The sequence below is a fragment of the Heterodontus francisci genome, chromosome 15, assembly GCF_036365525.1.
Source record: "Heterodontus francisci isolate sHetFra1 chromosome 15, sHetFra1.hap1, whole genome shotgun sequence".
Taxonomy (NCBI): domain Eukaryota; kingdom Metazoa; phylum Chordata; class Chondrichthyes; order Heterodontiformes; family Heterodontidae; genus Heterodontus; species Heterodontus francisci.
Genome location: NC_090385.1, coordinates 90,540,552 through 90,568,105, shown reverse-complemented (window position 1 = coordinate 90,568,105; position 27,554 = coordinate 90,540,552). Strand labels below are relative to the sequence as shown.

The window sequence follows — 27,554 nt, the reverse complement described above, 5'->3', positions numbered from 1 at the left end:
TGACATCGGATGGCCCTATGGCTACTCACCTCCTCTGCCATCTCCTGCCACACTGCCGTGTTCAGGCGGGAGGGCCTCTTCTTACTGTCACTGCTGAAAAGGAGCTCCTGCCTTGGCCACACAGCCTGGAGGAGAGTGACCAGGGAGCCTTCACTGCACTATGGGGCCACCATAGAGTACCCCTCTGTCATCCTCGGCTTTTGGTGTGGTCCTTTAAATGCAAAGGAGACTCCGCCGTGTAACTGCTCTAACTTCTGGCTGCAAGGTTTGTCTTGCACATGTTTGAAAAGCAATGTCGGACGAGTGAGGAAGTCTGTACTGTTGTCATGGTTTTTCAACTGCTACTCATCGACGCATGTTCACAAACACTTTACTTCTGCAGCAGATGATCATATTTATTGGTGTAATTGTTCTGGTTAGCAATGCAGCTGGAATCTGAACATATTTCCATGTTTTTTAACAAAGATCGTTTAATAGCAGTTACATGTATTTTCACTTAACAGTTAGCAGAGAAATGAATACAGAGTCCAAATGCATATTGGTCTGCGGCTTTTCACAGTCAGATGGTTAGAAGCCTGTAGTATGTAAATATTCTTCAATTATGGTTTTATTTCTATTGTGCACTTGCCTTTTATGGGACATTCAAATCTCACGTCCTGGAATGTGCAAAATTAAGATTATTCACCCAGGGTGCAGCACACCTACAAGAAGGAATGTTACACTTGAGTGGAAGAAGAGGATCACAACTTCACAGGACACTGGGACACAGCAGGGTAAGTATGTGGCAGCAAAGCGGAAAGTGCTGGGGTCACTCAGCAGGTCAGGCAGCATCTGTGGAGAGAGAAGCAGAGTTAACTTTCAGGTCTGTGAACATGGACAAGTTTATTCTGATTCTCCACAGATGCTGCCTGACCTGCTGAGTTTCTCCCGCACTTTCTGCTTTGCTGCCAGATTGACAGCAGGCCCACTCTTCAGTAGTCAGGTAAGTATTTCTTTGACAGCTATCAGGCAGCAGGTGGTGGTGCACTTTAAATAGGGCCCCAGCACCTGCTGTGCAGCAGTCAAAAGATCCCTCACTCCGCCAGATGTCCCACCTTTCCACATACAATATGGGGGGGGGGCAGCGCGTCACAGTGAAGCAAATGAGCACCCGTGTGTAATATTGCAGGGTATCGGTGGCGGCCACTGAATGCAGGCACGCCACCGAGTTCAAAGAGTGTTGCCACAGAGCGTGGTACCCGAATAAAATTCAGGCCTCTGGTTTTCAGGAAACCTGTCAGCGAAAGGAAGGTGAGAACTTCTGGATCCAGGAGGTACAAACCTTCTCACTGACCTGCTGGATCCAGGAGGTACAAACCTTCACACTGACCTGCTGGATCCAGGAGGTACAAACCTTCTCACTGATCTGCTGGATCCAGGAGGTACAAACCTTCTCACTGACCTGCTGGATCTAGGAGGTACGAACCTTTTCACTTACTTGCAAGATCTAGTTTGCCTGCTTCATCTGTGATCATGTGATCGGACCTTCTGATCTCCTTCTCCTTCCTCACTGACCCGACTGATCTCCCCTGTGGTCTCCAATCTCTCCCTCACTGCTCTCTGCTCCCTGGCTGTGGCCAGGTGTTGAAGGCCTGCTTGTCCGACAGCCAGCCAGTCTCTCAATCCAGCTGGCTGTGGCCAGAAAACAGAGACAAAAAATGTTAATCAGGTCCGGTGGTTAAATTTGGCAGTATCTGCGGGAAATCTTCTCTTCCACATTTCCTGACCTCAAAGCAGCACGACTCCCTCCTGCACTCCCTCCCGCCTCCAAGCTAATATCCATCCTGTAGATGGGTGTTGGGAGTGTTGGAAATTGAGCAGTGAATGAGGTTAATGCTGCAGTTGGTAGGAAATTTGAAATGAACTCACTTGACAATTCATATGAGATTGTTAAACTTCTTCCTGTAGAGGAATCTTTACTCACTCTTAAGCACCATTAATTGTACCATATCAATGTATCCACTGTTTAGGTTTCGGTTTGGCTTTCATTGCCTACCCAGAGGTTGTTGCACAGTTGCCATGGGCACCTTTATGGTCCATTTTATTTTTCTTCATGCTGGTCACTTTGGGACTCGACACTCAGTTTGCAAGTTTAGGTAAGGGCATCGTTATTTAATTGAATCTATCTGTTTACACTTTATAAAAAGGAAATTATATAAAGTATTATGTTTGTCACATAAGGTGATAAATTTCTTCTGGTAATGTAATTGGATGAATGCTTGATGTATTTGTGTATCAATTCTTTACTCACTGTCTTACTGCACTCAGTAATGTTCAGATTCACTGCTTTGTAACTTATTTTCAGGTCTATATTAATCCATTCAGGCATCAGCAATATTCACGATTCAAAACCAGACAAACTGGAAATGAGGCCAATACACCTCCAGTAAACCACCAAACTATTAGTCATGTCAAAGCCAATCAGCAGATGATGACAGGTGCAAGAAACATCAGCACAAAACCCCATTATTGTGAGCAGGAGCACAGAGACCTGAACCAACACATTCTACTGTATCATCATGAAACTGACAGGCTGGGTGTAGCATCACCAGGAGAGGCAGCTGATTTATTGAGACCCAGTTTAGATCACAGGCCTCAAGATCACATGTGTACAGTGTGTAGGGCCATCAGCAAGCCATGCAAAATTCTGTTGATCAGTTCCAAACTGCCTTCATTCTGAGGTTAGTTAATATTCAGAATTTCATTCTATGTCACTCATGAGTTGAGCTGTGGATTACATAAAATCCACACCAGAGAGAGCAGTAGCTTCTGCTGCAGTGAAAAAAACTTCGTAAATGGCTGTGGTAATAAACCCTGGCTAGATTGTGATTTCATTCTGCAAATGTAAAAGGTTTCAAATATCGGAAATGCCCATCTCACTGTTCGGGACCACAAGCACAATAAAGGTGAGAGTTCTGCCCCATTCCCTTTGGATGGATGGTGTTCATTCTATCCCAGCATCCCATTTATAAGACTGATAGCACACCTACTATTTCTTCTGTATAGGTGCAGAGTAATAATACACTTGACTAACAAAAATCTAGCAATCGCAAATGTGAATTTTTTAATTGACCCCCAATCGCAACAGCCTTTTTGAGAGAACAAGTTCCAAATTTCCACTGCTCTTTGTGTGGATAAGTATTCCCTGACATCGTCCCTGAATGATCAAGCTTTAATTTTAATGTTATACCCTTCATCATAAACACATCAAATCACCCCTTAATCATCTATACTCAGGGAAAAACGAGTCTAGTTTATGCAACAATTGCTCATCATTTAATCTTTTAAGCCCCAGTATCATTCTACTGAATCTGTGCTGCATCCCCTATATCACTACTCTCTCTCTCCTACCCCTCATCAATTCCCTATGTCTGTCAAAGGGTTGCCTCCAAATCCATGTTCTTACATTTTTCCTATCAGTCTCTTGTGTGGAACCTGATCAAATGCCTTCTGGAAGTCCATGTAAATTATCTGTCAGGTTAGTAACCTCAAAAAATTTAAATAGGGTAATAAGACATAATTTACCCATTACAAATCCATGTTGGCTCTCCCTGGTCAGTTCATTGTCAGGGGGATGGGAACCTGAGAGGGAGCTCAGATTGGAGGGAAGCAAAACTAGTAACTTTTCAGAGGTGTGGGAACCAGGAGCTAGTATTAGAGAGGAATACCAAGGAGCACAGAATACTGGGGAAGATAGATAGCACTAGAGTAGGGAATAGTAAGTTATTATGTGGGGTCAGAGTAAGGGAGAAAGTAATAAAGTCTGAATCAGGGTTAATGCGCATGTATGTGAATGCACTGAGTGTGGGCAGGGGTAGCAGTTTTGATTAAGGAAAGCATTGCAGTGCTGGAAAAGAAGGATGTCCCAGAGGTGTCGAGAACAGAATCAATTTGGCTAAAGCTTAGGGACAAATAAGGTACGGTTACATTGCTTGGTCTTGTCTACAGGCTACCAGCTAGTGGGAAGGATATGGGGGAACAAATTTGCAAGGAAATTACAGAGAGGCACAAAAGTTATAGGGTAGTTATAATGGGGGACTTGAATTATCCAGACCTAGACTGGGATAATAGTAGAATAAAGGGCAGTGAGGGGCAAGGGTTCCTAGAATGTGTTCAGGAAAATTTTCTACAACAGTATGCTGCTAGTCCAATGAGAAAGGAGGCACTGCTAGACCTGGTTCATGGAAATAAGGTGGGCCAAGTGGATCAAGTATCAGTAGGAGAACATTTGAGGGATAGTGATCATTGTATCATAAGGTTTAGGCTGACAATGGAAAAGGACAAAGAACAATCCAGGGTAATAATAATTAACTGGGGGAAATCCAACTTCAATTGAATAAGGATGGACCTGGGACAAATAAATTGGAGTCAAAAGCTGGCAGGAAAACTGATAGATGAACAACGGGCTATGTTCAAAGAAGAGATAGTTCGGGCTTAGTCAAGGTATGTTCCCTGGAAAGGAAAAGTAAAGCAAACAAATCCAAAGCTGCCTGGATAACAAAAGAGGTAGAGATTTAGATTAAGAAGAAAAAGTGTGCTTACGACCAATATATAATATTGTTGAGAACCAGGTTGAATATAGAAGACCCAGAGGGGAAGTGAATAAGCAAATAAGAGAAGCAAAGAGAAGCAGGAAAAGAGACTGGCAATTCCAAAGTTTTCTATAGGCATATAAATAGGAAAAGGGTGGTAAAAGGAGGAATGAGCCATTAGGGACCAGAAAGAGGATTTACACATGGACGCAGAGGGCATAGCTGAAGTATTAAATGAATACTTTGCATCTGCCTTTACCAAGGAAGAAGATGCAACCCAGGAAATGTTGAAAGAAGAGGTAAGTCAGACACTAGAGGTGTTTAAAATTGATAAAGAGGAAGTATTAGATAGGCTGTCTGTATTTAAAGTTGTTAAGGCACCAGGACCAGATGAGATGCATCCAAGGATACTGAGGGAAGTGAGTGTGAAAATCACAGAGGCACTGGCCATAATGTTTCAGTCTTTCTTAGACTCTGGTATGGTGCCAGAGGACTGGAGAATTGCAAGCGGTATACCCTTGTTCAAAAAAGGGTGTAAAGATAAGCCTAGCAACTACAGGCCAGTCAGTTTAACTTCGATGGTGGGAAAACTCCTAGAAAAAATAATTTGGGACAAAATCAATAGTCACATGGACAAATGCGAGTTAATTAAGGAAAGCCAGCATGGATTTCTTAAGGAAAATTATGTTTAACTAAGTTGCTGGAGTTTTTTAAGGAGGTAACAGAGAGGGTTGATGAGGGCAATGCTGTTGATGTGGTGTACATGGACTTTCAAAAGGCAATTGATACAGTGCCATACAACAGACTTGTGAGCAAACTTGTAGCTCATGAAATAAAAGGGAAGGTAGCAACATGGATATGAAATTGGTTGAGTAACAGGAAACAATGAGTAATTGTTAATGGATGATTTTCAGGCTGGAGTAAGGTTTGTAGTGGAGTTCCCCAGGGATCAGTGTTGGCACCCTTGCTTTTCCTGATATATATTTATGACCTAGACCTTGGTGTACAGGGCACAATTTCAAAGTTTGCAGATGATACGAAACTTGAAAGCATTGTGAACTGTGAGGAGGATAGTGTAGAACTTCAAAAGGACATAGACACGTTGGTGGAATGGGCAGACAGGTGGCAGATGAAGTTCAATGCAGAGAAACGTGAAGTGATTCATTTCGGTAGCAAGAACATGGAGAGACAATATAGAATAAAGGGTACAATTCTAAAGGGTGTGCAGGAGCAGAGGGACCTAGGTGTATATGTGCGTAGGTCATTGAAGGTGGCAGCCAGGTTGAGAGAGAAGTTAATAAATCATACAGTATCCTAGGCTTTATTATTAGTGGCATAGAGTACAAGAGCAAGGAGGTTATGTTGAACGTGTTTAAGACACTAATTCAGCCTCAGCCGGAGTATTCTGGGTGCCGCAATTTAGGAAAGATGTGAGGGCATTGGAGAAAGAGCAGAAAAGATTCACGAGAAAGGTTCCACGGATGAGGAATTTCAGTTATGAAGATAGATTGGAGAAGTTAGGATTGTTTTCATAGAAACATAGAAAAATAGGAGCAGGAGTAGGTCATTCGGCCCTTCGAGCCTGCTCTGTCATTCAATATGATCATGGCTGATCATCCAAACTCCATACCCTGTTCCAGCTTTCTCCCTGTATCCCTTGAGCCCTTTAGCCCTAAGAATTATATCTAACTCTTTCTTGAATATATTTAATGATTTGGCCTCAACTGCTTTCCATGGTAGAGAATTCCACAGGTTCACGACTCTGTGGGTGAAAAAATCTCTCCTCATCTCAGTCCTAAATGGCTTACCCCTTATCCCTAGACTGTGACCCCCGGTCCTGGACACCCCCGCCATCGGGAACATCCTTCCTGCATCTAGTCTGTCCAGTCCTGTTAGAATTTTGTAGGTTTCTATGAGATCCCCTCTCATTCTTCTAAACTCTAGTGAATACAAGCCTAATCGACCCAATCTCTCTTCAAACGTCAGTCCTGTCATCCCCAGAATCAGTCTGGTGAACCTTCGCTGCACTCCCTCCATAGCAAGAACATCCTTCCTCAGATAAGGAGAGCAAAACTGCACACAATATTCCAGGTGTGGCCTCACCAAGGCCCTGTATAATTGCAGCAAGACATCCCTGCTCCTGTACTCAAATCCTCTCGCTATGAAGGCCAACATACCATTTTCCTTCTTAACTGCCTGCTGCACCTGCATGCTTACTTTCAGCGACTGGTGCACAAGGAAACCCAGGTCTCGCTGCACCTCCCCCTTTCCCAATCTATTGCCGTTCAGATCATAATCTGCCTTCCTGTTTTTACCGCCAAAGTGGATAACCGCACATTTATCCACATTATACTGCATCTGCCATGTATTTGCCCACTCACTCAACCTGTCCAAATCACACTGGAGCTTCTCTGCATCCTCCTCACAGCTCCCACTCCCACCCAACTTCGTGTCGTCTGCAAACTTGGATATATTACATTTAATTCCCTCATCTATTTCATTAATATATATTGTGAATAGCTGGGTTCCTAGCACTGATCCCTGTGGTACCCCACTAGTCACTGCCTGCCACTCGGAAAAAGACCCATTTATCCCTGCTCTTTGTTTCCTGTCTGCCAACTAGTTCTCTATCCATGTCAGTACCTTGCCCCCAATCCCATGTGCTTTAATTTTGCATGCTAATCTCTCTGTGGGACCTTATTGAAAGCCTTCTGAAAGTCCAAATACACCACATCCACTGGTTCTCCCTTATCTATTCTACTGGCTACATGCTCAAAAAATTCCATTAATACTATCCCTAATTTCTTTTGTAAGCCACATTTGAGCCATCCTTCCTGTTTTGTTTTTGTGCCAGACAGGAATGAACAATTCTTGTAATTCATCCAGGCACTCGTTAAATGCTAGCCATTGCCTACCCACTGTCAACCCAATAAGTAACGTTCCCCTATCTATCATAGCCAACTCACACCTCATACCTTCATAGTTTCCTTTTTTTAGATTCAGGACCCTAGTCTCGGAATCAACTCTCTCACTCTCCATCTTAATGAAGAATTCTATCATGTTATGGTCGCTCTTCCCCAAGGGACCCCACACAACAAGATTGTTAACTAATCCTTTCTCATTACATAATACCCAGTCTAGGATGGCCTGTTCTCTAGTTGGTTCCTCAACGTATTGGTCCAAAAAAACCATCATGTACGCACTCCAGGAATTCTTCCTGTACAGTATTATTGCTAATTTGGTTTGCCCAATCTATGTGTAGATTAAATTCACCCACAATTACAATTGTACCCTTATTGCATGCATCTCTAATTTCCTGTTTAATGCCATCCTCTACATCACCACTGCTGTCTGGGGGTCAAATACAACGCCCACCAACGTTTTCTACCCCTTGGTGTTTCTTAGCTCCACCCTTACAAATTCCACAACAGGATTCTCTGAGCTAATATCCTTCCTCACTGTTGTATTGACTTCCTCTTTTACTAACAATGCTACTCCACCTCCTTTCCCTTTTTGCTTGTCCTTCCTAAATATTGAATACCCCTGGATGTTCAGTTCCCATCTTTGGTCACTCTGCAGCCATGTCTCTGTAATCGCAGCTGTATCGTATCCATTTACATCTATCTGCATGGTCAATTCACCTACCTTATTGCGAATACTCTGCGCTTTAGGCTTGTCTTTTCCTTGGAGAAGAGAAGGCTGAGAGGTGATTCAATAGAGTCATTCAAAATCATGAAGGGTCGGAATCGAGTAGATAGAGAGAAACTTTTCCCACTCATTAAAGGATCAAGAATGAGAGGGCACAGATTTCACATATTTGATAAGAGAAGCAAAAGTGACATGAGGAAAAACTTTTTTACACAGCGAGTGGCTAAGGTCTGGAATGCACTGCCTGAGAACTTGGTGGAGGCAGGTTTCATTGAAGCATTTAAAAGGGAATTAGACAATTATATGAAAAGGAAGAATGTGCAGGGTTATGGGGAGAAGGCAGGGGAATGGAACTGAGAGAACTGCTCTGTCAGAGCCAGTGCAGATACGATGGGCCGAATGGCCTCCTTCTGTACTGTAACAATTCTATGATTCTCTGATTCATATTTGTCCAGTTCTCAGTCACTCCAGCTAATAGATTCTACACCATCAGATTTCTGTGTTCCTGGTGCAAACACAGCTTAAGCATAAGCAAGTCTGTTGGTGATATTCATCTTAAACCTTGTTCAGGGCTGACAGTCTGACACAATCTCTGCAATATTTCAGAGAGCGACTCATGGATAGAGGAATCCATCCTCATCTGCTCCTCTGGTCTGCAGGGCTTCAGTCTCTCTAGTGGTGGGTTTCTCTGGGATTATGTAAATTATTATTCATTACTGATCGCATTTAACATTTTTTATCTTATCAGAAAAAGTTATAACAACCCTGCTGGACCAATTCCCTAAGGTTCTACGATCAAAGCGCATATATCTCACAACTGGTGTCTGCTTGTTATTTTATTTCCTTGGCCTTGTATGTGTAACACAGGTATGCTGTCTTTTAATAGTTTGCTATGATTTCCACCTGTAGTGTTTTTATAACTTTATGAAGTCAGAAATTTTACAGGATTAAATAATAATATTGAGCTGTGATGGTGTGGAATTGACTGACCCTTCCCTCTCTGCTGTTATTAAAAACAGACCCTGACAACAAGGCAGGTTTGGGTTGTAAAAGCACAGATATTTCTCATCCAGCAAACTAACATTTTGAAAATTAGAATGCTAAGCTATTCTCTAGCACCTCACTTTCTAATGTTCCATTTTCATTTTAGACTGGGATTTACTGGATAAATTTAGTTGATCATTTCTGTGTTGGATGGGGCCTCATTATAGCTGCTCTGCTGGAACTCATCAGTGTAAGCTGGATCTATGGTAAGTACAAAAGGGAAAGAACTGAAACAAAATAAAGTAAAATCAAATAATTTAATAAAAAATGCTCGTCTAGGTCCTCAAGTTGTTTCAGAAAAACAAGATAACTGAATTAGGTGATGTGATGTAGATCTGCCATTCATATCTGAATATGATGGGAATTCAAGGCTCTCCTTAGTTATCAAAGATTTTTTTTTCTTTTTTTAAAGCGTACTTGGGACGTGAGTGTCACTGACAAAGCCAGCTTTTATCGCCCATCTCGAATTGCCCTCTCTTCCCCTTGCAGTATTCCGCAGGAACCATTCTGTGTGATATCCTGATCCACTCCTCAGTCAATTCCAACAATCCCTTGCCTTCCCACAGCATCTTTCCATGCAAGCGCAGGAGATGCAACACCTGCACCTTTACGTCCTCTGTCCTCACCATCCAAGGTCCTAAACACTCCTTCCAAGTGAAACAGCAATTTACTTGTACTTTGTTCAAATTAATATATGTCATTTGCAGTTCAGGATTGGTCTCCGCTAACTTGGAGATACCAAAAGAAGATTAGGTGATCAGTTTGTGGAACATCTCCATTTAGTCCGCATGCATGTCTCAGAGTATCCAGTCACCTGTCATTTTAATTCTCCACTGTGCTCCCACTCTGACGTCTCTGTCCTTACCCTCCTACACTGTTCCAATGTCAATGTAAACTCGAGGAACAGCACCTCATCTTTCAACTGTACACTTTACAGCCTTCCGCACTCAACATGAAGTTCAACAATTTTAGATCAGAACCTCTGCCCCCATTTTGTTTCCTTTTTCTTTGCTGGGTTTTGGCTTATCTCTCTTGTTTCTCCCTTTCTCTCCTTTCAGACAGCAGCTACTCATCATTCTTCCATCTACATCTCCTCTAGACACAGCTTTTGTTTCTTTACTCACACCATTACCACTCCCTTTGGCCTTGCACCATGAACTCATTTGTCATTTAATCTCTCCTGCCTTCCATCAGATCACAGACCTTCCCTTTTGTTTTGTTTTTTCTCTCACCCTCCCCTCTTTCACTTGTTTCATACCTATTACATCATTAATTTTTCCCAGATCTGATGAAAGGTAATCAACCTGAATCTTTGGACTGAATCTTCCTGGCCCCATGATTGCGGACATGAAGATGAGAGGACCTGGGAAGATAAGGGGGAGCTGCACTGGCACAGCCTCCAGAACATTTCCACAGCAAGGGAAGTTTCCCATGGGTGGGCAGGACCCAGATCAACTGCCCATATCACGTAGGTGGGCAGCCAATTAAACTGATTATAGATCCAATTCGGTTCAGTTTTGCGGGCATGCCAGCATTTCACGGCCGACAGACTGGGCCCCCACTACTGCATGTGGAGGCTGTCATCTCCATGTAGACGGCCTCCCTGCAGTAGCCCAGGGGGCCATTTGAACTGGGAGCTCTATGTCTCATTGACGGGACAGCAGGCAGGAAGGTTCACACCCAAATTGCAAACCATTCACTCGGAGTGGTTTCCCCTCGACTTTGAGGGGCCCAATGGCTTCAACCCGAATAATTTTAACTTTAAATGCAGGGTTCCAATGGTCTCCATGTTGAGGCACCCTCACGGTCCCAATTTTGTCCTATCAAGCCCTTTCAGAATCTTGTATGTCTCAATTAGATTGCCTCTTATTCTTCTAAACTCCAGAGGATAAAGGCCCAATTTACTCAGCCTCTCATCATAAGACAACCCCCTCATCCCAGGGACCAATTTAGTAAATCTTCTCTGCACTACCTCCAGTGCAATATATCCTTTCTTAAATGTGGAGACCAAAACTGCACACAGTATTCCAGGTGAGGTCTCACCCAAGTCCTGTACAATTTTAGTAAGACTTCTTTATTCCTGTACTCCAATCTCCTTGCAATAAAGGCCAACATGTCATTTGCCTTCCTAATAGCCTGCTGCAACTGCATGCTAACTTTGTGCGTTCCTTGTACGAATACCCCCAAGTCTCTCTGCACATCAAAACTTACCAGTTTCACACCTTTTAAAAAAAGTTATGCTTTTCTATTTTTATGACCAAAGAGAACAACTTCACACATCCCTACATTATACTCCATTTGCTATCTTGTTGCCCACTCACTTAACCTGTCTATATCTCTTTGCAGCCTCTCTACATCCTCCCGCAGCTTACCTTTCCACGGAGCTTTGTATCATCAGCAAACCTAGATACACCCAAGTCATTAATATAGATTGTAAATAGCTGAGGCCCCAGCACTGATCCTTGTGGTACTCCACTATTCACTACCTGGCGGACATGAAGGTGAAGAGGCCTGGGAAAATAAGCGGGAGCTGTGTTGGGATAGCTCCCCAAAGCATTCCCACAGTCAGGAAAGCTTCCCATGGGCGGGCAGCTGCTCATATCACAGAGGCAGGCAGCCAATTAAACTGATTATAGACCCAATTAGGTTCAACTTTGCGGGTGTGCCAGCATTTCGTGGCCGACAGACTGGTCCCCCACCACTGCATGTGGAGGCTGTCATCTCTATGTAGGCGGCCTCCCTGCAGTAGCCCAGGGGGCCATTAGAACCGAATGTTCCAAGCCCCATTGATGGGACAGCAGGCAGGAAAGAGCGCACCCGCAGCACAAACCATTCACTCGGAGTGGTTTCCCCTCCATTTCGAAGGAGCCAATGGCTTCAGCCTGAATAATTTTAACTTTAAATGCATGGGTCCAATGGCATCTCCATGTTGAAGCCCCCTCACGGTCCCTGATCTGCCTCAGGATTGCCCACCTCTCTTGGTGGGGTTGCTGAGACTCCAGAGCTGCCAGCTCTCTGATTGTGCCAGCAGAATTGAGAGCCTGTCCGTCTTCCTTAACAGGATGGCGAGCACAGAGGTGGCCGATTAGGAGGATGCCTCCAGGAAGATTGTGCCATCGGGTGTGCTGCTGGTAAGCGTGGGCTTGGGACTCCATTTGGTCCTAACGGCGGGGCTCCAAAAACCCATGAGGAAATCCAGCCCATTAATCCTGTTTCTCTCTGCATAGATGCTGCCAGACCTGCTGAGTATTTCCAGCATTTTCTGTTTTTATTTCTGATTTCCAGCATCCATAGCATTTTGCTTTTTAACAATATTTTCAGTCTGCTCCTACATATAGGAGGACAAGTGAATTTCCAGTGAATGGCCACCACTTGAATGTAATTAAATATACAATTACCAGACAATTAACAGTTGTTGTTGAGGTAAATTTTCCTGCAGCCATTTTCCTGTTAATTGCTGATGTGGATGTCATCTAAACATCCTCAGCCCAAGCTGAACAGCTGTTTGCCGCCTCACTCAGTCAGTCAGTTTCTCCCAACTATCAGTGCAGATGAAACAACAGGACAGGCTGTGTTTCAGTGTGTTTATAATGTTTCACCTGACCTCCTGGGATCCATTTGCTATTCTTCAGCTCAGAGCAGAGGACTCACTTTGATAGTCCATCCTCCCCCATTCTGATAAGAGGGAACCTGCCCATCTCAGCACAGATCTGAAACCTGAGACTGTCCTAGAGTGAGCACCAGTTCTCTTGACTCTGTACAAACATTTTATCTTCATGGGTAATCAGGTTGGTGGAAAGACACAATTTACTCATCATGTTTGAAATCCTGAGTAATCCCTCCTCTGATTTAACTTGTTTATTAGCGACACCCAATACAAAATGAACTTCTACAGTAAACAAACTGCCCTGAAGACAGGACAAACCAAGTGATTGTGTCTGTCTGCTTTCTTGTTGTTCACAGGGATAAACAGATTCATCAAGGACATTGAGATGATGATTGGGGAAAGGAATTGGCTCTTCTGGCTGTGGTGGAGAGTGTGTTGGTTTTTTATTTCTCCCTGCGTGTTGACTGTAAGGAGATGTTATATTACTGCTCAATAACTTATTGCTAACTAATAAATTCTAAATAAATAAAGATTAGAAATGTCAGCACAGGAATGGCAGTGAGTTGGGACGACAGCATGTGGGAGTTTGTGGACAGTGAGCCTGTCCCGAATTAACACATCAACAGAACATGTCTCTATTTTGAGACACTGCAGCACAAAGCTGTTGAGTTTCAATGCAAGTTAGAGATATCATTACACATAACGGAGAGGGAGCAATTATCTAGATGGTTTTCTCCAGAATACAGAAACATCTCAGAGGAAAGTTTTGGGGCAAGAACTGGAGCATGTGACTGTCAGTCAGCAAGGTGAGAGCCACCTCGGAGAGGTAGGGTAGGAGGTCCCTCAAACAATGATCATATTCAACAGGTAAAGTGTAGCTGCTACTTGTGACAAGAGGATGACTGGTGCAGAGAGAATGGTCAGAATGTTAACCATGGCACCATGGACCTGGAGGCACACCAAGTAGACGGGGGAGGGAGAGGGAGGTGGTGAGAACAATATAAATAGAAAGGGTGCAGTCATACAGGGTGTGATAATCAGGGAATAGAGAGCATTTTCTTAAATCACAGTCCAGGACAGTGTGTTTTGTGCCTGATACAAAGGTAAAGGATATCTCATAGCAACTGGAGAAGAACTTGGAAAGGATGGGGAGGACCCAGTTGTCATGTCCACATCAAACGTAATGACATAGGGAAGAAAAGAGTGGAGGACCTATGCAGAAAATATCAGTAGCGAGGAATTAAATTAAAACAGTACCCAACAGGTGTTAATCTTTGGATTACTACCGAAGCCATCTGTAACTTGACTGAGGGATAGACAGACCAGGAATGTGAATGTGTGGCTGAAAGAGTGGTGTGTGAAGGAGGGTTCCATTTTATGGCAGACCAGTGCCAATACTGGGACAGGATGGAGCTGTACCACTGCAGCTCAGAACAAGGTAAAGAATAGGGATAATATAAAAGATCAGGGAACAGAGACACTTATGGAACATAAGCATAAAATGGCTATTAAAAATAAAGTGAGTGAAATGATCAATAAAAACAAATTAAATTACCTGCACAACAATGTGCACGGCATCTGAAAGAAAGTGGGGGAACTAAAGAGAATAATTTCTATCAAGGAGCCAGATGTGGTTGGGATACCTGAATCATGGTTACATAAAGAACAGGATTGGTTGTTAAATACTGAAGGCTTTAACGTTTTTAGAAAGGATAGAGAAGGAAGAATGTTGGGTAGGTTGGGAAGTGGGAGTAGCTTTACTAATTATAGATTAACATAATGACTGTAGGGAAAGGCACATCACTGCATTAGAATAGAAAAAGAATCTATATGTATTAAGATAAAAGATAAGAAGAGATCGATCATGCTGATAGGGGTATTCTATAGACCATCTAATAGTAGAAGAGAAGATGAGGGAGAAGTATCTAACCCAATCAAAAACTGAATAAAATACAAGGAATAATAATTATGGGAGATTTTACCTACCACCAAATAAACTGGCAAGAAGTGACAGGGAAAGAGTAAATAGGAATGGAGCTTTTACAGTCTTTTCAGGACTCAGCAATTAGAAAACAAAAAGAGATGAAACACTGCTGCATCTAGCAATAGGAAATGAACAAAAACAGATAAGAGAAGTGAATGTAAGGCACATCTGGGCAATAGTGATCACAACACAATAAGGTTTAAGATGAAGATTGCACAAGACCAAAGTAAGCAAAGACCAAAGTAATAGATTTAGAAAGGAGCTAATTTTGAATAGATGAGAACGGAACTAGAGAATGTAAACTGGAAACAAATTGGCAGGGAAAGAGAGAGAACAACAGTGGGAAATATTTAAAATAGTGATCCATAGAGTCGGGGGAAATGTGGTTCCCCACAAAAGTAACAAACTAACCAGAAATGAAACACTTTGAATGAAGAAAGAGATAAAATTGAAACAAAAGAAAAATGGGTGTACTTAATACATGGACAATAACAGAAAGGATGACAAAAGGGAATATGAAGCAGTTAGGAAAGAAGTCAAAAACAAGTAGGAAGGAAAAGACAAACTACTAAATTAAATTATCAAGGAACGCAAAAATAGAGAAATATTCCACAGAAGAAAAATCAGGATAGAGATAGGCCCACTGAGAGATTCACAAGATAAATTCACAGGTAATAACAGTGAAATGACAGGTATATTGAATAATTACTTTGGACAGAATTCTGCACCCACCCAAAGAGCGGGATGGTGGTGGGGGGAGTGTACAATGGAGTGGAATTTTGGGGGGGGGGGCCCTTCCCAACCCGTTCCTGCCTCCACTGCCATTTTACATGGGGCGGTGGCAGCAGGAAACGGCCTGCCCGCCCCATACCAATCAAGGCCCTTAAGTGGCCAATTGACTGTCACTTAAGGGCCTTCACCTGCTGCCACAGGGATTTAACCTTTGGCCAGTCCAGGCCTGAGAAAAGCTGACTGACAAGAGCAGGTGGCTCTCTGATGTCTGGGGGGGAGGGGGCACTTTCCTGATCAGGCACCCTGTGCCTGTTGGAGGGCTGCCCCGAATGCCTCAACCACTACCAACATCCAGCATGCCCCTCGCACCCCAAATGACCACCCTTGCCTCACCAGGACCCAACTGATCACCCCCGGCGAGGCTCCTAAAACTTACCTTTTCCCAGGGCCATCCTTCCTCTTCTTCTTGAAATTGGGCTGCAATCCCAGCAGTGGCCACCGCTCCCGGTGGACTTCCTGCCTCAATGAGGTGGATGTCCCGCCTCAGACCTATTAAAGGCCTGGGGACTATAAAATCTGGACTGGATCTCCAGGCCAGACGGAAGTGGGATTGCCACCGATTTTTCGGTTGGTGGACAGCTCCTGTCCGACCAGGGTAAAATTCAGCCCTTTGTCTCAGTATTTACTGGGGACATAATATCAGAAGAAAAGATCAAAAATATGTAAAGAGATTGAAGATAGAAAGTGAAGAGATAATTGATAATCTAATCAAACTGAGAGAGGATAAAACCCATGTTCTAAATGGGTTGGATCCACATGCATTAAAAGAAGTTAGGTAGCAGAGGCATCATTACATGTATAAGATTCAGTATAAATGGACTGAAATTATCGATGTGGGGGGGCAGGGGTAGCAGAAGTTGGTCTTAAAGTTCCTTTTGATGGTAATGCCCCATAAACAAATTGTGGGGGGGGATGGGTGGAGGGGGGGGAAGGGGGTGGGAAAGGGCCTGGGTACTTCAAATGAGCCCCTGCGCAAAATATCACAGTGGCTCAGCGGCAGCGCTTCTACGTGTGAAGGCCTCCGAGATCAGAGCGTGCCGCTGCAATGTGCGGCGCGCTAATAAATTTCAGCCTGAAAAGTCTAAATAGGGCAGAGGATCAAAGGGATTTGGGGTCCAAATACACATATCATCAAAAATAGTGACCGCTTATTAGGACCTTTAAAAAAAAAACAGAGTTGGGATTCATTTCTGGAGTGAAAGAATTGAAAAGTAAACAAGCTGGGGGCTAAATTTGGAAGCCCCCAAAAAACAGGCACAAGGATCATGATGAATGATGAACACATGCCTGTTGATTCCAATGGACACAGAAGGTTAACTTTGTGCTGCCTGCTCATCTCAATGATTGCAGCATCTACCCAGTACGAGCCATGATTGGCTGGATGCATCAGCAAGGAGCCAAATATCGTGAGTGGCCAGCATCACTTCAAGCAAGCCTGCACCTCTTAAAGGGGACAGGTCAGGCAGCATCTATGGAGAGAGAAACAAAGTTAGCGTTTCAGTGCTTTGATTTTTCATCCTGTTAAAGGGGAGCTGCATTGTGGCTGGAGCAGGTGTTGGCAGTCATGTAGGAAGTGAATCTGAGCAGGAAAACAATGAAGAATGGTACAGCATGGGAGAGCGCGAGAGGAGAAGACAGCCTTGGAGGTCAATGGTCGATGTACATTAAATGTATCCTCAAATGCCACATCCTACCAACAGTACCCTGAGCCTCAGACACTGCTCAATTCATCACATCCCCACCACTCACCTACCAACAATCTCTATCAATCAGGGCTCATACCAAACACCCATATACTTCACCTCACCCTCACGTGCTTAGCACTCCTGCAGGTCTCACCCCATATCTCACAACTTGCACACACTGCCACTTATTCAACCATGATGGCTACGCCACCCAAACAGATGACCTTATATCCCTCTCTGACACACTTCCTTCTCTCTTGCAGCACAAAGTGGCACACATCCAGAGACAGCAGGAGTTAACTGGAGGGGAACAGGCTTGTCCTAACCTCTCATGGAGGAGACGATACCGGCCACTTTTGTGACGTGAACTGCTGAGGCTGTGGCCAGTGGTGAGGCTAAAACAGTCAAAGATGATGATATCTTCATAGCCAATCCTCCTCCTCACATCCCACCTCCTCCTCATTCACACTCTCTTATTTACAAGCTGCAGATGATGTAACAATGCACCTCTTATCTTCTCCACCCTCCATGATCACAACCTTACCCTTGTGCCGTTCTTCTTTCAGATACTCGAGAAGTACAAGCTGCCTAATAATTGGAGGAACAGCAAGAGGACTGTGATGATAACAATGAACCATCATATAACTAACTACACATTCACAGTCACTAGCTCACAGACTGATGCTGTGCATCATTTAGAGAATAGATTGGAGGCAGGATCTGCATATAGTGCACTCGTCTCCTACAGCCAGGGGCAAGGTTAACACAGGTGCCAGCTTGCTGGGGGGTGAGATTGCACATGAGTTCTGCTGTGGAAGACTCAGATGGGGACTTTGATGGGGCAGCTTACAGAAGAATGCTGATAGATACACACAATGACATGTCTATTGCATTGGGAATCTGCCAGAAAGCCTACAGTCAATGGCAAGGAGCATGGAGGAGTCTAGCGCCAACTTTTCTCAGATCTTGGAGCCCATTCTCTCCAACAAGAAAGTGGTGGCCAACACTGCTCACACACTTGAAAGCCCAACCATCATGCAGCATTTGATGGCCGAGATCGCAGCTTCCATTGCAACCAAAGCAGCAGCCAGCCAACATCTGAGTGCTGCAGTGGAAGCTCAGACTGCTACCATCATGGCTGTAGATTACAGTGTACAATGGGACTTGCAGGTATCACAGCACTCCTGCAATCTAACCTGCAACAAATTACTAGGATTGCTGAGGCACCGTGGAGCATGAGCCTGATGCCCTCTCTTGGAGCCAAAGCATTCATCTTTCACTGAAAGTTTGCAGTATTCCACCAGCCATGTTGCAGCCACTGGGTAGCAGTGCATAAGAGCACAAGGACAGGCAAGGGCACATGGAAGGCAGGCACTATGGGAATGCACAAGGGTGATTAACTGCACAGATTAGGGTATTATTTCATTCATAAATTTGGTTTGGAATGTTTATTTTGTGACGGTCAGTGACAGAGGGAAGGTAAAGTGTGGGACTGTTGGTGAATGGGGAATTGGGGTTTGCGGTTACTAGTATCACATTCAGATGAGTTCTACATGGGAAGAAAGGGGCTGTCTAGGTTGCTTCCTCCCTTCCTTGTTCTCATACCCCTGCTCCTTAGCTGGTAGCAAGGGCTGTACCCTTGAGATGCCAGGGTTGTGAGCATGGGGTAGACAACCATGAATCATTGAATACTGCAAGGTCCCTCCATAACAGACCAGGTGGAGGTGGCATTGGGCTACATTTTATCCTGGCGATGGGGGTCTCAGCGGAAGGTGGGAGGGAGACCCCGCCTTCGTGGCCTGCCAAAATTCCAAAGCCATTTCACAGTGGGCAGGGAATTAACTTCCCACTGTCCCTGTCAGGAACGAGATTCCGCCTCCAGAGCTGCCAGCCAATCGGAGAGCCAGCAGTACCAGTTGCATCACCAGGAGTGGGGTCAATGCCAGTACTGCACGAGGCCCCGGGACAGGTGAGTGGGTTCGGGATCACCCAAAGCCAGTCAGGCAGGCTCCGGAGACACGGGCTAATGAGGATTGGTGTATCTTCCCAGGGCGAGATGATCACTATAGGAGAGGCCCTCAGGGGACCATGGATTGCCCCTAAAGGAGGGACCCTCCAACCCCACTAGGAGGCTGCCAGGCTTTACTTCAATTGGCCTTGGGTGGGAAGGTCATTCTTGGCCTTCCCCATCCTGGAAAAATGGCAGGGGGCCCAGGGGCCCTGCCTCCATGCTCGCCTCCCAGGGCAGAATAAAATTCTTCCCATTGTTTCAGCATGCTGAAGGTCTGCACTGTCATATTTCATACAGCAGCATGGCTTTCACTGTATGTGTGTGCATGTGCATGTGTTGCACATTGGCATCATCAACCTTGTCGTCAATGGATACCTTTGTCACCTCGTAGTAGCCCTTTGGCTGGCTCAGCAGACTACCACAGAATAAAGGCAGCATTGCTGCTGCCAGAATTCCAAGCATTGACCTGCATAATCGGCTGCCTGTGGTCTCTCACCAGCAGGATATTGAGGGAGTGGAATCCCTTTTAATTCCAGTACATGGCAGTATTGACAGACGGTGCCCACAATGGATTCGCATGCAGTCAACAGCACCCTGCCACATGGGGAAGACTGTAATGCCAGCAAAGCTGTGTGCTCACTTAGCCTACTTCTCTCTCATAAGACAGAATGAAATGTTGTTAGCTCTCAATGAGTAGAGAGTTTCAGTGACCTCCGCTACACAGCAGTGAACGGCAAGGTGCGAGATGTTCTAAATATCTCCAGCTCCAGTCTGGAAGGGGTAAGATGTATAAAAGTTCATTGCCGCACACACCTTCATAGCCACTGACAAAGCAGTCCTTGCCCTGCTCTGAGGTTGCAGTTGTGGCTCCAGTAGGTGTCAGATTTGAGTGAGGACATCTTTACTGAAGTGCAGACATCACCCGCATCGTCCCTCACTGAAGTTTGGGTCGAATTTCTTCCTGAACAGCCTGGGTGAATATGCCCTCTTGCTGAGATACCTCCTCCCCTCATCTTGCTCCCTCTTCCAGCAGTTTGGTCCTGCTCTGCGTGGCCTCTGTTCATTCTCCAAAGTCATACTGTGTCCAAGGGGAGTGATGACTAGAGCACCCTTGTCTGGAGCAACTATTTTGTGCAAATGTCTTGAAGTCAGGGAAGTGTCCTATAGCACCCGCCACAACACTCACTGTAGACTTCAGCAACTTCAAACAACTATAGAAAGCACTAAACACTTATACAATCAATTCAACAGCCCGAAGAAATCAATGAACAACTCATCTGTAAGTCGAGTCAGAGTCATTACAACACAAAAGGAGGCCATTCAGCCCATCAAGTCTATGCTGGCTCTCTATAGAGCAATCCAGTTAGTCTCATTACTCTTGCAAGTTTATTTTCCTCAAATGTCTATCCAATTTCCTTCTGAAATCATTGATTGTCTCTGCTTCAAGTACCCATGTAGGCAGCGAGTTCCAGGTCATTACCATTGGGAAAAAAAGTTCTTCTCACACCCCCCTGGATCTCTTGTCCAAAACCTTAATGTGTCCCGTCCAGTCCTTGTACCATCAGTTTTTCTATCTGTCATATTCTTGTACACCTCTATCAAATCTTCCCTCAACCTCCTTTGCTCTAAGGAGATCCAGCCCAGCTTCTCCAAACCAATCTTGTAGCTATGTTCCCTCATCCCTGGAAACAATCTGGTAAATATCCTTTGCACCTTCCCAAGGACCCTCGCATCCTTCCTAAACTGTGGTGACTGGAACTAGTTGTGGTCAAACCAGAGCTTTATAAAGCTTCAGCATAACTTCCCCACTTTTGTGCTCAATGTCTCTTTTTATGAAGCCCAAAGTCCCATTGCTTTGCTAATTATTTTCTCAATCTATCCTGCCACATTCAATGATCTATGCATATGATCCCCCAGCTCCCACTTTCCCTGCACACTCTTGAGAACAGTGCCAATTTAGTCGATGTTTCCTCTCCCTATCACTCCTGCCAAAATGCATCAGCTCACACTTCTCTGTTTTCCATCTGTCACTTGCCTGTCCATTCTGCTAGCCTATCTATGTCCTTTTGCAGTGGATTTGTTTCAACGTCACTGTCTGCCACACCTCCAAGTTTGGTATTGTCAGCAAATTTTGAAATTTTACTCTGCATTACAATATCCAAGTCATACATAAATATACACAATCTGCACTAAGGTAGTTGTGGGTGTGAAGAACACTGGGCAGATCGCACCTCCACGTGATGACGAGGTCTAGTTGGTGCCAGACCTTGGGTGACGCAATGATACCTTGTGGTGATGTCTGCCCTGGAATAAGGTGTTGTTGATGCAGAGTTCATTCAGGGCACAAAGCTCAAGACGGTGTTGTCCATTATCATTGATCTTGCCAACCCCATGACGACTGAGGCATGTTGCCCATGAATAATTGTCTGCCGCAACACGTGCATTGATATTATCTGGGATGAATAGCCTCTTGCTATTTGGGATATTCCCCAGAACATCACCTAGGGAGTCATAGTCAAAGTATGACCCTAGCAAAGGCCTCCCCTTGACACGAAGGAGTGAGATGCCCCTGTAGGGAAAGCAGCTACCACCTTTGGTTGGCTTGCAAAACCTGCATGGAATAATACCAGCCAACCCTTTGGACCTAGCTGATGGATTTCTAAGGTCTGTGTCCTCAGCACCTTGCTGTACTGCTGTGAAACATGGGTGATTTACAGCTACCAGGAAAAGAAGTTCACTAATTTCCATCTTCACTGTCTGCGACACATTGTGGGTATATCCTGGCAGGACAAAATCTTCTCAAAGACAGAGCCCCCAAGTGTGTTGGCACTTATCAAACAGAGGTGACTTCAGTGGATCGGACACGTTCTGTATGGTGAAGTAGCCGGGGCCAGACGACCCACGGGGGAGCCAAATCGCTGCTTCAAGCATCCTTGCAAGCGTGACATGAAGGCCCTAAATGTCAACTAGTGCACTTGGATGTCACCAGCTCGCAAAAGAGGAAAATGACGACACATCCTGTGGACTGGTGTGCACTACCACAATGACCAGTTGCTACGGCAGCTTGGCAACAGGCATCAGTGTCAAAAACAACAACTGACAGCGTTACTTAGCAGCTTCACATGAAGCACTTGTGGCAGAACCTGCTTCTCAAAGATTGGCCTCCACAGCCATCAGCAAAGGTGCACCAAGAGAAGACACCCCACCTAAATGGATTGTTTGCTGCATGTCCATCATCTTTCATAGATGGAAGGATGCCAACCTATATAAATATGCGATATAGAAAAGAACCTGGTCTGGCAAACATGTGACTCCTGTGTCACACTACGTGGTTGAACCTTATTGCCATCTGAAGCAGCCAAGCAAACCAGAATTGCTACAGTATTTGATAATAAGGAGAAAATCTGACAGAGCTATTTGTAATGGCCCAGACATCAGTTATAAAACTACAGCAAACTCAGTCAGGTTGACCCTACTGATCCTCGTCTCTAACATCTATGACTAATAATCATGTTCATTGAGTTGTCTCATTGTCCAGTCAAGCAACAAACAGGCATCGTCATACTCACAGAATCATACCTATCAATCAACATCCCAGAATCCTCTCACCGTAATCCCAGCAGGTCTTCCATATTGTCTTAAATTACAAAATGTCTTGCAAATTTGCAACCTATTTCCCAGACTCCGACTACCCTGAGTGCACATTCCAACCCAAGAGAACAACACATCCTGTTCCCAAGACCTGAAGCAACCAGCTCCAGCCCCCAGGCCTTCTGCACGGCTGTGTGGCTCCTGACTGCCCCCCCACCCCGAGAAGGTCCTGCCTTAAAGGGGATGCAGGTTCTATACTTACACTCTAATACCACCTTGGCCTGTGTCTATGTAATATGTAGGTTGCCATCACATTTCTAGGTGTTTACGCCACTTATAAACTATTTGGCCTTTGCCTCTGTTCTGCAAGCTTTGTTGACAATATAGTAAGAGTACAGGCCGATCTTTATTTTTACGATGGTACATGATGTCCTGGCAACTCGTCTCTTAGCAGGTTATGAGCCATTTTCTCGAACTGGGTAATTCTCAATCTGTTTCCAAACTGTGTGTTGATCATACATAGACACAAGATTCAAATTCCCTTCCCTCCACTATCACTGTAACACTCAAACCAAGCAAAAGGATGGTGGGATAGATTTGCCATTTAATTCATCTTAAAACATTCTAATACTTGGTTAGACCACACTGGGATTAGTGTGCACAGTGTGGTCTCCATTGTTATAAAAAATATAGGGGCACTGGAGAAAGTGCAAAAAAGATTTACAACCATGATAATAGAACTGAGGGGTTATAATGATCAGGAAATACTGAACAGAAAATAGAAGCCTGCGGCGGGGTGGGGAGGAGAGGGTGGCAACCTGATGGAGGCCTTTAAGTTTGTGAAAGGTTTTGATTAGTTTAACATTGAGAAAATGTTTCTATTTGTGACGGAGACCAAAATTAGGGGCCATAAATATAAGAAAGTCACTGATAAAGTCAATAAAGATTTCAGGTGAAACCTCTTTACCCAGAGAGTAATTAGAATGTGGAATTTTCTCCCACAAGTTGAGACAAATAGCAGAGGAAGCTAGATAAGTACATGAGGGAGAAAGGAATAGAAGATTATGCTGATAGGGTTAGATAAAGAGCAGTGGGAGGAGACTCATGCAGAGATTAAACACCAGTATATATCTGTTAGACCGAATTGCCTGTTTCTGTGCTGTACATTATGTGTAATTCTGTTTTACCATTTAGTGATTGAAACTGAAAATAATCAAGCTGGAGATAATCGATCTCATTCTGCTTCTGATCTTGTTTTGTGTAATTATTTTAAACAGGCAGTCCTGTTCTGGACATTAACGACATTCACCCCACCAACATATGGACCTATTGAGTACCCTGTCTGGGCAACAGCACTTGGCTGGTGTATGGTAATCTTCTGTATTATGTGGATCCCCATTGTGGCTATTGTGAGAGTTTTCCGATCTGAGGGCTCCACCTTGTGTCAGGTAAGGATATCTTTTAAAGATTAGGGAATAGAGTTTCTGAAGTTCTCCCAGTTCTCACTGTACTTTCAGTGGAAGATCAGCGGAAAATTGGACAAATGGCAAAAACAATCATTTCAGGTTTTATGTTGGTTTTCTGGGTATTCTAACAATCTTTTAATCCCAGTCTTAATTTATTCTGAATTGATTAATGTCCTTATTAAAATAATATCAATCAGAAATCCTAGTTGGCGAAATTGGTCTCCACAGCATTTCTGGTGCTGGCTCTATGGAAACCCCAAACAACTTCACTATCATCCTGCTCATCCACCACTGCCTGGCCAGGTTGCAGTTCTTGCGTATTTGAAAGTAGGAAGGCACAAGGGTAAGGTTGTAGTGAGGGGAGGTAGGAAGGAAGCAGGAGATATATGCTTACACCACCTGCAGCTTGTAAATCAGAAGAGATTGTGGAATGAGGGGAAATGGGACGTAAGAAGGGAGATTAGGTTTGAGATACAGTCACCTTCCATGGTTTCAGCCCACCGCTGGCTATGGCCTCAGCAATGGCCGTCCCAATAATGGCCACCACTGCCTTCTCCATACGGGGTTAGTAGATGCAGCCACTCATATCCCCTTCTGGTTAGGCATCAACTTGTCCTGCAAGAGAGAGAGAAGTGCGTCAGTGATTATGGTGCAATGTGTTTGGGTGATGGGCAATGTGTTTTTTTAGCAGTAACAAAGGATCAACTATTAAATAAAGGAATGACAAGGGTAATTCTATCTCGAGACTGCACCTCCTGGGCTATGTGAGAACCATTTGTGCAGGAAGTGTTGTCAATTGCGGCAGCATGAGCTCCTGGTTTTGGAACTTGAGCGGCAGCTGGCAACACTGCGGTGCATTCGTGAGGATGAGAGCTACGTGGATAGCACGTTTATAGATGTGACCACCCCAAAGCTTAAGAGTATGCAGGAAGAGAGGGAATGGGTGACCACAGACAGTCAAAAAGAATCAGGCAGGTAGTGCAGGAGACCCCTGAGTATATCTCACTCTCCAACAGGTATTCAGTTCTGAATACTGAGGAAAGTGATGCTTCACCTGGAGAGTGCAGCCAGAGCCAAGTCTATGGCACCACGGGTGGCTCAGCTGCACAGGGGGGTGCAGGGAAGACTGGAAGAGCCATAGTGATAGGTGATTCAATAGCTAGGGGAACAGACAGGCATTTCTGTGGCCGCAGACATGAATCCAGGATGGTGTGTTGTCTCCCTGCTGCCAGGGTCAAGGATGTCACTGAGCAATTGCAGAGCATCCTGAAGGGGGAGGGTGAACAGCCAGCAGTCGTGATCCACATCGGAATCATGACATAGGTAGAAAGAGGGATGTGGTTCTGCAGTCAGAATTTAGGGAGCTCGGTAAGAAATTAGCAAGCAGGACCTCAAAAGTAGTATTCTCTGGATTACTTCCAGTGCCACACACAAGTGAGTATAGAAATAGAAGGATAAGACAGATGATTGTGTGGCTGGAAAGATGGTGCAGGTGGGAGGACTTTAGATTCCTGGGACATTGGTACCGGCTGTGAGGGAGATGGGACCTATACAGGCCGGACGGGTTGCACCTGAACAGAGCTGAGACTGAGTTCCTTGTGAGACGTTTTGCTCGTGCTGTTGGAGAAGGTTTAAACTAGTTTGGTGGTGGATGGGGACCTGAGGGTAGACTCAATTGGGACAAAATCAGAAATGAAAATGGAAGGCAGAAAATTAATGGATGAGTCTGGAAAACAGAGGAAACAAAGGTCAGAAAATAAGAAAAAAAGAGTTTGGCAGTGCTCAAGGGTATCCATTTCAATGCAAGGAATATAGAAAATAAAGCAGATGAACTGAGGGCACAGATAGACATGTGGCAGTATGATATCATAGCTATTACAGAAACATAGCTTAAGGAGGGACAGGAATGGCAGCTCAACATTCCTGGTTACAGAGTTTTCAGGCGTGATAGGGAGGGGAATAAGAAATGAAGGGGAGTGGCAATTTTGGTCAAGAAAACTATTACAGCTATGAGGAGGGATGATATGTTGGAAGGTTCATCAAATGAGACCATATAGATTGAACTAAGGAACGAAAAAGGGGCAATCACACGGCTGGGAGTGTACTAAAGACCCTCAAACCGTCAGAGGGAGATAGAAGAGCAGATATGTAGGCAAATCTCTGAGAAGCGCAAGAAGGGTGGCACAGTGGCGCAGTGGTTAGCTCCGCAACCTCACATCTCCAGGGACCCGGGTATCGATTCTGGGTACTGCCTGTGCGGAGTTTGCAAGTTCTCCTGTTTCCACCCATAACCAAAGACTTGCAGGTGATAGGTAAATTGGCCATTGTAAATTGCCTCTAGTTTAGGTAGGTGGCAGGGAATATGGGATTACTGTAAGGTTAGTATAAATGGGTGGTTGTTGGTCAGCACAGACTCGGTGGGCCGAAGGGCCTGTTTCAGTGCTGTATCTCTAAATAAATAAAAAAAATAGGGCATTAATGGTAGTGGATTTTAACAAGCCCAATATTAACTGGGATAGTTTTAGCGTGAAAGGAATTGAGGGAGCAGAATTCTTAAGGTGCATTCAGGAGAACTTTCTGCCCAGTATGTAGCAAGTCCAACCAGAGAAGGAGCAATTTTAGACTTCGTTTTAGGAAATGAAGATGGGCAGGTGGAAGGGGTGGCAGTGGAGACCATTTTGGTGGTAGTGATCATAATTCAGTCAGTTTTCACAGAATTATGGAAAAGGACAAAGATAGAACAGGAGTCAGAGTTCTCAACTGGGGCAAGGCCAATTTTACTAAGCTGAGGAGTGATTTAGTGAAAGTGGACTGGAAACAGATACTTGAAGGGAAATCAGTGTCAGAACCATGGGAGGCATTCAAAGGGGAGATTCAGGGGGTTCAGAGTAAACATGTTCCCACAGAGAAAAAGGGTGAGATGGTCAAATCTGGAGCCCCATGGATGTTAAGGAGCCTACATGGTAAGATAATGCAGAAAAGGAAAGCTTATGTCCGACACCGAGAATTCAATACTACAGAAAGTCGAGAGGAGTATGGAAAGTGGAGGGGTGAAATCAAAAAAGAAACTAGGAAAGCAAAGAGAAGGCATGAAAGAATATTGGCAAGTAAAATCAAGGTGAACCCAAAGATGTTTTCTCAACACATAAAAAGTA

General features: G+C 44.5%; 1 protein-coding gene and 1 long non-coding RNA gene across 2 annotated transcripts in view; one reads left to right on the top strand and one right to left on the bottom strand.

Moving 5' to 3' along the window:
- Nucleotides 1-27,554, top strand: part of LOC137377787 (sodium- and chloride-dependent neutral and basic amino acid transporter B(0+)-like) — a 139,926-nt gene that overhangs the window by 108,529 nt on the left and 3,843 nt on the right. Inside the window, exons 9-13 of the mRNA XM_068047846.1 lie at nt 2,010-2,135; nt 8,968-9,086; nt 9,370-9,469; nt 13,227-13,336; nt 24,211-24,381. Of these exons, the coding sequence (XP_067903947.1) occupies nt 2,010-2,135; nt 8,968-9,086; nt 9,370-9,469; nt 13,227-13,336; nt 24,211-24,381 (626 nt within the window). The remainder of the gene's footprint in view (nt 1-2,009; nt 2,136-8,967; nt 9,087-9,369; nt 9,470-13,226; nt 13,337-24,210; nt 24,382-27,554) is intronic.
- The window catches only part of LOC137377788 (uncharacterized), a 34,702-nt gene continuing 7,592 nt past the window's right edge, over nt 445-27,554 (bottom strand). Inside the window, exons 2-4 of the long non-coding RNA XR_010976486.1 lie at nt 24,881-25,014; nt 1,478-1,671; nt 445-831 (exon numbers count right to left, since the gene is read on the bottom strand). This is a non-coding gene — a long non-coding RNA (uncharacterized lncRNA). The remainder of the gene's footprint in view (nt 832-1,477; nt 1,672-24,880; nt 25,015-27,554) is intronic.